This window comes from Erpetoichthys calabaricus, chromosome 1 (assembly GCF_900747795.2).
Source record: "Erpetoichthys calabaricus chromosome 1, fErpCal1.3, whole genome shotgun sequence".
NCBI lineage: Eukaryota > Metazoa > Chordata > Cladistia > Polypteriformes > Polypteridae > Erpetoichthys > Erpetoichthys calabaricus.
In genome coordinates this window covers 32236192-32248447 of record NC_041394.2, presented here as the reverse complement: position 1 = coordinate 32248447, position 12256 = coordinate 32236192, and the positions used below count along the sequence as shown (strand labels likewise).

The 12256-nt window shown below is 41.9% G+C and overlaps 1 protein-coding gene across 1 annotated transcript in view; it reads right to left on the bottom strand.

Moving 5' to 3' along the window:
* xgb (x globin) overlaps nt 1-11988 on the bottom strand; it is a 90654-nt gene extending 78666 nt beyond the window's left edge. Inside the window, exon 1 of the mRNA XM_028797398.2 lies at nt 11060-11988. Within this exon, the coding sequence (XP_028653231.2) occupies nt 11060-11319 (260 nt within the window). The 5' untranslated portion in view covers nt 11320-11988. The remainder of the gene's footprint in view (nt 1-11059) is intronic.
* Between the last annotated feature and the right edge of the window lie 268 nt (nt 11989-12256).

Here is a 12256-nt window from a genome sequence, read left to right as displayed (position 1 = left end):
TTGGATTTAAAAGTTAAACTTTTAAACTTTTAGGAAACGTAAATAGACTGCACTATTCACCGCGCAACAGTTTCTTAGCTGTTTTCAGAAAACCACAAACGATACAACTGATGGTGGGTGTCTTGGGATCCAAGGATTTAATCTTCCTATTAGGCTGGCACACTGCATGAATTTGAGTTGGAAAGCTCGGCAAACTTAGTGATTGCAGCTGATTAATCTCGTTGCCTTGAAGACATCAAATCTCACGACTAAGAAATAATAAATTACATGAGTGCTGTGTTACTTTCAGTCTCTGCATTTTGGCAGTCAATTAATATGCTGCCTGATGGTGCCAGTGGACCTACAACATTTTCCTGGTATAATGACTTCAGGTGATGTCTTGACAAGTCTTTCTGCCTTTTCTTTTGAGGTATAAATCGCACGTAATCCGAAAAAGACGCTTTACTTCCTGCATTGTGCTTCTGCCTGAGCACTCACTGGTTGTTACAAGAGCTCACTCTTATGACTTAGCTTGGTTTTTGTCATGCTGAGTCACAGAAGGCTATGACTGAGCCACTGGGAATGTCACACTCTACAACCGATGGTCACAAAGGTTATGTAAATGAAGGCTACGACTGAAAATCACTGGAAATGCCGTGTCATTTGACAGGCGCTTTAGTCTTTACATCACACACTTACACTGTTGTAAAATGCCCATGATAGGGTGGCTGACCGGTTTGCCAGGGTCATCAGAAGAGTGATATGGCCTATGACTTTTCTCTGACTAACTTTGAATCCTCCAGAGTTTTATTTTTGTCAGGAATGCCACTGACTCAGGTTTTTCTTTACCTCACCTCCATGCTTAGCTGTCCAGATCTCAAGTTATACAGTAATCCCTCGCTACTTCACGGTTCACTTTTCGCGGATTCACGACTTTGCGGATTTTATATGTAAGCATATCTAAATATATAACGCGGACTTTTCGCTGCTTCCCGGGTTTCTGCAGACAATGCGTCTTTTTACTTCTGGTATTTGCTTCCTCAGTTGGTTTGCCCAGTTGATTTCATACAAGAGATGCTATTGGCGGATGGCTGAGAAGCTATCCAATCAGAGCACGCAGTTAAGTTCCTGTGTGCTGCTGATTGGCTCAGCGACGGAGTGCTGCATTAACCAACCAGGAAGTCTCATCTCACTCATTCAACATTAACGTGCTCTTGCTACTGCATTCAGGGGATTATCACCTTCAATCGTCATCATTTTTACTGCGCAGCATATTCATCACCATCATCACGTCATATATAGCTACGTGTACTTCGCTATACAGTAAGTGTAAACTTATCTACCGATTTCATATTGCTTAGCAGTTGTCCCTGTTATTAATAGAGTAAAGGGTGGGTTGTAAACAATACAGGGAGGGTTTAAAAATGTCCAAATACACGTTAAATAATTAAATAAATATGGTGTCCCTACTTCGCGGAAATTCAGTTATCGCGGTCGGCCTTGGAACCTATCTCCCGCGATAAGTGAGGGATTACTGTAATATCAATGGACATATCTTCTGTGGCCACTAAGGGGCGCCTCAAAGCCTAAAAGTCTTGACTCAACTACAAATACACAATTTTTTAGTTCAGGAAACCCATTTTAAGAAATACCTTGATACAGGTTTCTCCACATTAAATACAAAGTTTCTTTCTTTCTTTCTTTCTTTCTTTCTTTCTTTCTTTCTTTCTTTCTTTCTTTCTTTCTTTCTTTCTTTCTTTCTTTCTTTCTTTCTTTCTTTCTTTCTTTCTTTCTTTCTTTCTTTCTCCCAGTGCCCACAGCCATGGCTTGTTCCACTTCCTGGGCCGTCGATAGCCATAACTGAGGATGGGCTAGGACAAATGACAACACACAGCACAAGTCTTAAGGTACAAATAGTGCAACGTGTGTTTATTAAATGAAAATGGTGCCCAGTAAGAATCGGTTCAATAAATAGACCATAAAATAGCGCAGTGAAGATAAAACCAATAAAGAAATGCGATAAATATTTAAAATCAGAAAAAAAATCAGCATTTGCTCCTTCTTTCTAATCCCAGTTCTCTTTCTCTCACTCTCATCTCCACTGCCCACACTCTGGGTCTCACAGCAGGATGGAGACACTGTTGAACGCGGCCCACCATTTCACTTTTGTTCCAGTCACCTCCTTTGGTACCCGTTGGGACACACTCAGTCTGTCTCCATCCTTCTGCCACCTTGGTCAGCACAGGACTCTCAGATTGCACCTGCTCTTATATTCAGCAGGAGTGATCTGCCCCTCACTCCACCATGGGACATTCTAGCAGCTTTGCCTGCTCTTTGTTCCACTGACCCAATCACCTGATCCTGCTCTCTCTTTTTTTCTTGCTTCTTCCTCAGTTTTATCTTCTGCCATCTTTCTTTCCACCCTTCCTTCTAACCCACTCAAACCTTATATACACTTTGTGAGAGGAAAAGTGCACTAAATGATCTGTGGAGCACCCATGATGGATGGCTGTGCCGACTGCTCTCCCACAGGTGACCAAGCAATGAGCCAATTCCTCCATTGCATACTCCACAGCTGCATGGTTTTCCTCTCGCATACATACACTCTCAAGGTCTGAGCCATACTACTCACCTACTCTGATCCACCATAGACCCGGACACTTTTCACCCATTTGTCTTGTGACTCTGACTCACCTGGGGAAGATGGATCAGTTCTTTTTTAAAATCTGACATTACTGCTGCTACAGCAACATTGGAACTTCTCTAGTAGAGTTGATCAGTCATAAAATGAGTCTAGACCTGCAAAACGCTCCAGAAGAGTAGGTCTGGACGTTCCATGGTCTGCTCAGAAGGGGCTCACTCAGTCCAGCTTACTCCCAACTACCATTTTAGGCATCTGCCTGACTAGGCACCAAGTTAGGGAAACCGAGTAACAAAATTTAAAAAAATACTTAATGTCGCGAAATGCCTCACAAGAGGAAGAACCGAGCAAAAACTCCAGCTTGTGACCAAGTAGACAACAAAGGATCTTAATAAATTAAAGATATTTATTTGTGAAAAATCAGAGTTTAAAAAGAATGCACAAAGCAAAAGGGAGGCAATAGGAGTTCCCTAAGTGGTCCTAATCTACTAGTCCAAATATCAAAATACAATTGGCAAATGCAAACTAATAAAATAGCCATTACTCATACAAAACACTCAAAACAGCTGCTCAAGCTCCTGTTTCTCTGACTTTAATAGCCAAACGGAGGGCTCGGGTACAATTATGTCAGGGCGGCCCCACCTGCTGGGGAGGAACTCCCCCACTAAGAACATGGAACATACACAAATGTAAAAGGACAGCGCACAAATAGCAAATGATGAAGAAAATCAACAGAAACTAAAAAACACTTGGACCTCCCAAGATTGAGGTCCCAGCACCAGTAGTTCATGAATACCAGCAGATTGCTTTGCTGCCAGCGGCTTGACACTCAGCAGATGCCAGGGCTGTCTTACTCCTTCTTCCTATCACGTAATCAGATACTGCAGTTTGCCTCATGTTTGCCAGAGGCGTGACCACTATGTCACGCCTCTATGTGACTGTGAGCAAGTCACTTGACCTGCCTGTTGTGCTCCAATTGGAAAAGCAAAAAGAAATGCAACCAATTGTATTAAAAATGTTGTTAGTCACCTTGGATAAAGGAGTCAGCCAAACAAATAACATTTTATATTCAGGGGTGGGCAATAGCAGGTTTACACTTGTTTGTATGGAAAAAGACATGCAGGCTATGATTATTACAAATACCTTTATTAACTTTATTAACTCAAAAGAATCTCACAATGGCACAGTGCAATTAGGTACAATCTTGTAAATGGTTATTACCAGCCATCATTATCTAAAAGATAAATCATAAGAAAGAATACATAATAATAACAATATTATTATTGTTATTATTATTAAGAAGAAGAAGATGACAAATAATACAAATAAATAATACAATCATTCATAAATAAACAATAATACAAGAATAAACTCTGTGTTTCGCATACTCACAACACTACTTTTGCCCACCCCTGTATACTAGCTGTGCTATCTGTCTAAAATGGGTTGAAATCTAAATAATCAATGTACCTAAGTGTTAACATTTATAGTCCAACAGCTATTGGAATGTTTTTTGTAATGCATAGAGTAATAAAATGCATTGCATTTGTCATTCTAACAGATGGCACATCATAAAAATGAAAATACATTTTTAAAAATGTTTGTGATATGCCATGAGTTGGAATGACAAACGCAGTGTCTCTGTTATATGCCATTTGGCCTGAGATTCATAAAAGCAACGCTAATGTTTTTGATGTGCTGTCTATTGGATTGACAAATGCAATACATTTTATTACTACAAATGTTAATGATGCACCATCTGTTGGAATGACAAATGCAGTGCATTTTTTACTACAAATGTTTATGATGCACCATCTGTTGGAAAGACAAATGCAGTGCCACTGTTATATGTCCTTTGACCTGGGATTAATAACAGCAATGCGAATGTTTTTGATGTGCTGTCTATTGGAATGACAAATGCAATGCATTTTATTACTACAAATGTTTATGATGCACCATCTGTTGGAATGACAAATGCAGTGCCACTGTTATATGTCCTTTGACCTAGGATTAATAAAAGCAATGCTAATGTTTTTGATGTTCTGTCTATTGGAATGACAAATGCAATGCATTTTATTACTACAAATGTTTATGATGCACCATCTGTTGAAATGATAAATGCAGTGCCACTGTTATATGTCCTTTGACCTAGGATTAATAAAAGCAATGCTAATGTTTTTGATGTGCTGTCTATTGGAATGACAAATGCAATACATTTTATTACTACAAATGTTTATGATGCACCATCTGTTGGAATGACAAATGCAGTGCATTTTGTACTTTAAATGTTTATGATGCACCATCTGTTGGAATGACAAATGCAGTGCCACTGTTATATGTCCTTTGAACTGGGATTAATAAAAGCAATGCTAATGTTTTGATGTGCTGTCTATTGGAATGACAAATGCAATGCATTTTATTACTACAAATGTTTATGATGCACCATCTGTTGGAATGACAAATGCAGTGCCTCTGTTATATGTCCTTTGACCTGGGATTAATAAAAGCAATGTTAATGTTTTTGATGTGCTGATAGTGGAATGACAACTGCAATGCATATTTTACTACAAATATGTGTGATGTGCCACCTGTTGGAATGACAGATCCATGGCAACTGGATGGACACACAGATACTTGTCCTTTAACTAAAGAGGACAGGTAACATTAAAATAAGAAAAATGATAAGTCAAAACTAACAAAAACAGCAATTTAATATAAAATACATAACAATTCAGACTGCCACCAGTCTGGCAGCTCACCATGACAGTACGCAAGTATTCCAACAGCTCCCATACTGCCCTTTGAGTGCACAAGTGGAAGCTCCACCCAATGGATGATGCCACCCAACATACAGGGGGAAACCATGTCACCAGGAGGCCATCTCCAACCATTTGCCTCTTATGATGGCCCCTTGGTCGAGTACGGAAACAATATCCATCTCGGAAGCCTGAACCTGCCATCATGATTTTCCTGTATTAATCACTTTGAAATTGTTCCATTCTACTGTGTGTTCAACCAAATGCATGTGTTCAGTTATGTAGGTGATGGTGTGGTTTACTTCTTTGTCATTTCATTACAGCTGGAGACTTGTTGCCAGGCCAGACTAAATTGATTTGGACTGCAGGTGCGCCTTTTTTTTTCTTTCTTCCTTTTCCTCACCAGTTCCTCACCTCACATACACGATGGGAAATGCTGAAACACTGACTTTCCAGCATTCATTTCATTTTTCAGCTTGAAATGAAGTTTCATACATTTTTTTTTATACTTTACAAACACCAGATGAAGATTTACGTCAGGAGGTGTAAGGCTGTGCGCCTGTCAGATCCTTAACAGATAAAACTGACAGACCCCAGGTCCTTGATGGAGGGCCAGAGGCCAGTAGAACAATAAGAGAGGCAAATGCAGAGGTGCAATTTGACGAAAAAGATGCATTTTATTGTGCAATAAATTGCTAAAATAGTCCCAAAAAGTACATTTGGCAAAACGATGAAAGATAAACCCAGTAGCTTATAAAACATACTAAAATTGCACAATCTCAAGCAAAAAAAAAAAAAAAATGTGAAAAAGCTCCCGCCCGATTATTGTTCCATCTGGCTGCTGCACTCCCAGCACATTCAATCTCTGACAGGTTCTACTTCTTTTATAAGTTCCTCTAGCAACCAGCTGACAAAGGAACTGGTCATCCATTCCCCTGTCACGCGTCCCGTGCCCCTTTAAACCAGGGAGTTAACCGCACGTGCGTGAACTCTCACCTGTTCACCTAGACGCCGTTATTATACGCTCACGTACACCTCCCGACTCCTGCTCATGGCTTCCTATGCCTGATCAACTGCATCTCAGCCGACAAGAAAAGCAGCCAAATTTTTTTTAAAAAGCAGTCTTTAAAACTTTTATTGCACGTCCCTATGTTGCCGCCTCCAAACCCGCGGCAACAAACAAGCGCCTCCTGAAGAAACGAACGGGCGGTGGCCGATACAACTCCCCGAGGGGCCTTCGGCAATGCTATCTAAAATCACCCGGTGGCCGCTGACATCGTCCTACTGTACAGTCCTTCATGTGCGCCAAAAAGGATGCAGCAACGTGTCATTTCTCAAAATGTTATTTATATTACTGAGAACGGACAGGGCCCAGTTAATTATAGTAATCAGGACACTTTTGTGAGGAACTATAAACCGCCCTGCAACAAGATTGTGAGGATACATATCAGAGGTGTGACCAGAACATCATGTGTGGGTGGGCATTTGGCTTGTCATGGGGGGGCATTGGCAAAAAAATATCCATCCATCCCAATTTTTGTAGGGGGGTCAAATAATAATAACAACATAGTTTTATATAACATATAAAAGCAAACATTGTGGCATAAATCATAACCTATTGTTCAATAAAATTAACAGAGGCAATGGAACTTGTATTATTATTTTTTGTGAACAAATATAGAACTACATCTACAAGGTAAATATCAATAAAGTCAAATGTATACAACATATGAGAGCAAGAACAGAAATGTGGCTTATTGTAGTCATGGGAGGCTATAGGACATCAGTTTCCAGTGTTTAACCTGGATATTATCTACAGGACTAGCAGGGCCGGATTTATATGAAAAGAGGCCCTAGGCTATTCCACTTATGAGGCCCTTTCACCTTCCATTTTTAAGTTTGTAAATTACATGAGAGATAATAAAATACATCATTACTGTGATATATATCAATATGTTAAATGAAACATGTTGTGATTGGTACTAACCTGTGTGGAAAATTAACGCGTTGATCTTAACCAATACATTTTTATGTTTGTTTATTAGTCATATGCGTAGAATTTCTCCGTATTTTCGGTTCAGTGTTTTAGTGTTCACTGTTTTTACAATAGTGTAATTTTAATTTTGCTAACAATTTGAATCTAGGCCCCTCTTGATCTTGAGGCCCTAGGCTGAAGCCTAGTTAGCCAATAGGAAAATCCGGCCCTGAGGACCAGTCTGCAGTTACTCTTGGCAAATTCTGAAATAAATTCATTCATGTCTAGATTTTCTGTGATGTTTTTCTCATGTGCCAGAATGACTAAATTTCTCTTCCTTGAATGCAGCATTGTTCGGCGGAGTGGAATATGAATGCGGTTCAAAGTAGAGAAAGAGCTTTCGCATGCAGCTGGAGACACACCAATGATGAGTGCTGTGATGCAGACATGGCTCTGACGTGCGGGATACTAGACGCATGTTTGTGGAAGTCGCCACCGTCTTTTTCTAGAGCTTTTTTCCAATTAGTGTAGCCGTGTTTGGTGAGGGCGGCACGGTGGTGTTGCTGCCTCGCAGTTAGGAGACCTGGGTTTGCTTCACGGGTCCTCCCTGTGTGGAGTTTGCATGTTCTCCCCGTGTCTGCGTGGGTTTCCTCCGGGCGCTCCGGTTTCCTCCCACAGTCCAAAGACATGCCGGTTAGGTGGATTGGTGATTCTAAATTGGCGCTAGTGTGTGCTTGGTGTGTGGGTGTGTTTGTGTGTGTCCTGCGGTGGGTTGGCACCCTGCCCAGGATTGGTTCCTGCCTTGTGCCCTGTGTTGGCTGGGATTGGCTCCAGCAGACCCCTGTGACCCTGTGTTTGGATTCAGCGGGTTGGAAAATGGATGGATGTTGTTTGGTGAATATGTCCTCACGGTCCGAATTGGAAACACTAAATATGTGGCAGGCAAAGCAAAAGCTGCCATCACGGACAACAGAAAATTCAAGCCATGGTCGAGACTGATACCAGCTTGCACTAAAACATCTGAGTGTCTTTCCGAAATACGCGCTTGGGATAATTAATTAAAATGGGCCGGGATGGGCTATCCATATTTAAGTCAGGCAGACCGGACTGTATATTTTGTTGAAGGCAGAGGTTTGGAGTACCTGACACGGGTGCAGAGGTGCAGGATTGTGTAGGCTTATCTACATCTTTTGGAGTTTCAGTTTCTCGTGAAGTTTCAGTTCCCGCAGCGGTGCAACCATGGAGCCAGCAGCTTGCAGAGGGAAAGAGGTTAAAGATGTCTGTTTTTTAATAAGCCACCTATGCATAGCCTTTGGTGTTACCAACCAGAAAATAAAAGAAGAATGGAACGTATACGCTGTTTTAATTAAAGAATGCAGTCAACAGGTTCAAAACATGCTGCGAAGTAAACTGTGAGCAGCACTGTGCCTGTCTAGTGGAGGAGACACTGACGGATACGCCCCAAATTCAAACGGGCCGATTGGAAAGCAACTCAGTTTTGAAAATCAGGTTTATTAGGATCAAACAAATAATTTGTTAAGCTATTGTTAAGTATCAGTAATACAAGCACCCTAAAAGTCACGGTTATCTTGTCACTCAAAAGGAAGGAAACTTTTTTACATTTTTGAGCCAATAGATAGATAGATAGATAGATAGATAGATAGATAGATAGATAGATAGATAGATAGATAGATAGATAGATAGATAGATTAGAAAGGTAAAGCCATTCGTTCATTTTCAAATTCGTGCACTCCACAGCAGCGTCGCAGGAAGTCGCAGCCTATTTCGGCAGCATTGGCTGCAAAGCAGGAACCAATGTGCCGGTCGAAGCCCACTTTGGAAGGAAGAAGGTTTCGGGGGGATGGAGACGTAGGCTGTCGCGCGTCCTTTTTGTTACCAAAACGGCGCCCCTCGGTGTTCATAGCGCGCGCGTTCACCATTCCACTTCGAGGAGCGATGCCGCTCATTGTCCTTAACTTTCATAAAAGGCACCCTAAGCTGCTGCCTGAGTCGCCTAATGGATCGAAGATGCTGTAAATCGAGAGGCAGCACGAGTTGTCAATGGACGGTATCTGTAGGCCTAAATATCGATCTCAACAACTCAAAGTGACAAAGAGCTTCCACATTTAAGCGATTCTGCCCAACAGGAACCACCTGAAGACAAAAAAAAGCTAGAAGTGAGGCACTCGCACAATGCGATCAGTTTGTTTTAAGCTGGTCAAAGTTTCCGCTTCCTCACTTTCCACTGCAGGGCAGCTACACGCCCCCTCGGCTGAGCAAGTGAACATCATTATTCTCATTTTCAAATAAATACACACGTGTATACACATGCATGTAAATACAATTTCCCCAAGTGACACCCTAGCTGCCCCTGTCGCTCCTGCTAAACCCCTGACAGACTTCGTTCCTGACTCGCGGCCGCGGTGTGCTCCTTAAATTTTCGTTTCGCGCACTGAGCACCGCAGATTAGTCAATGCTTCGCTGAGTGAATGGATGTACACTTATAGTAAACTTCAGCTGTTAAAAAAGAAATAAAACGATACATAAACCTGCCGGGGTTGACGCTGTATGTTCAAGCTGGCATTTCCAAAGGTGGGGGGCGGTTAGGGGGAGGGTCTCACTTCCGTGACTGTAAACTAGCAATGAATGTTTTGAGAATTTTGCTGATGGGTGGTCTCAAATCTCGCGCTCTGCGCTGACATATAAAGCATTTGCTGAATAGGGAGCGAGCGGTGGCGCTTAAAACCCCAGCAGCAGTACAAATCTATAGGGTCTTCCAGATGTTTGCATGGGCTTCTTCCCACTGTTCAAACTCCTTTTCTTCGAACTCCAATTGCCGGTTCCAATTCGTACTGAAGATGTGAGTGGGTTTGTGCGCCTTGCGTCCGTCCACGCCTTATAGCCAATGCTGCCTGGATATGCTCCGAATCCCCAAAACCTTTACAAAAAGCAGATTTTAAAAATGATATTTGGAGGATGCAGCGCAGGAAATAACTAGAATTTTCGTCTGCAGCGTCACGTAGATCAAAACAGCTTTCGGTATAACTGTCAAATGTTCCATTTCACACAACAGACGAAATTGTTGAGCCATTGAACGGTTGAGTTGTCACACTATGCAATGTCGATATGTGAAGTGCTTTTACGAAAAGAGAATCAAACCAGAAAGCAGGTGATAACGCGTGCCTGCTTTAATTTGCAACGACAAATGGATAATAAAACCTATACTGGAGGTTCTAAATTAGCTTCGAGCAAGAGAATACACCATTGGGGTCTAACTGGAGATTTCGCCCTAACATGGGATGGTCCCTGCCTTGTCCCGATTCCTGCCGGGTCCCAAGCCGCCACCTTTAATTTGGATGAGCTTGAAAATGCCTAATACCGTAAGCATTCTTTAATAATAATAATTCATTACATTTATATAGCACTTTTCTTAGTACTCAAAGCGCTATCCACACAGGGAGGAACCGGGAAGCGAACCCACAATCTTCCACTGTAAAGCAGCAGCACTACCACTGCGCCACCTGTGAGGACATTTTAAACATTATACACCTTTATTAAATAACAAAATCATATATAGTTGATTTTATAAAATAACGGTTATAATCACTTCTTTGATAACATTTCAGCCGTTACATCTGATCCTACAGAATACACGTTCACTTGCAAAACTGTTGTTTTTCCCCACGCTCGAATAATCACTCGTCTTACCGTATAAACATGATGATTCCGACTCGGGCTATATCTTGGTGTAATATTGTCCAGGATTCCCGGATCAGCTCCTTCTGAGCCTCCGACAAGGGGAAAGGTTCCTGTTTGGAACGAGCCATCGTCCCGTCCACGCTTTCAGACTCGGTCCCGGAGACGAGTGCGGGTTCTGAATCGCAGTGACTACCAGCTACTCCTGCTGCATTCGATTCTGGCGCAGCTTTACTCAGATTCACTCCAGTCCCAGAGAGCGCACAGCCCATGACCAATCCAACGAGGAGAAGAAATCGAGTCGGAATTTATCAAAAATAATTAAGAAAGAGATATCGATCCTCTATGGACGCCAATGAAAGCAACGAGACATTCGTCCAAACAGCACCTTGACTATTCGAAGGAAAACAGTAGTAATATTCCTATTTAGAATCACGTTAAGATGTATTTTTCTTTTCTTTCTGTAACCTTTAATTAATTAAGAATCCAAATGCGACCGCGAAGTCGACTGCAGGAGAAGACGGACGCGGACGTGAAGAGAGAGCGCACGTTTTACTCCATTGCCTCGACACCCCCCATGGAACACACGCACACACCCAGGAGGCTGTGCCAGTCTCGCAGATATTAAACCATCAATCCACACTTTTAAAGGCACACACGAACTCCGCTTGGGAAGGAGGGCGCAGCTTTCTGCCGGAGATTGTTGACAACGCTTTTCGTTTTCGTTGGAAGTTCAAATCGCTCCTCTTTTTCTCATCTCATAGGATTGTTTTACTTTCGGTGACACTCGCTTCTGGTGATAAAAGTAAAGATGAATCTCCTCGGTGATTCACTTTTAAAGAGCACATGTATCCCATCAGCACACTCTAAAGCCCGATGGATTGGAGAAAAACCTCTTGGACCGCTCAAGGCTTTGTAAGCGCAATGCAGAAGCTCCAGACTGACATTATCTACAAATTCTGCTCTCACATATCTTTGGTTCAAAGCATTTGATTTAGAAATATTTGCTTTGTTAAAAAAGACTGCATACTTGAGAACTTTTATGTGGATTTATGGAGCTTATTGATGGCAGGGTGACTCAGCCATTAGCGCTTATCCCTCACTGATCCAGGTCTGCGTGGAGTTGGCACGTCCTCTCTGCTCTCATTTAAAATTTTCCTTAATGCGTGGTTTTCCAAGACTTGTGTAGTTTAATAAATCTAAGTTGGC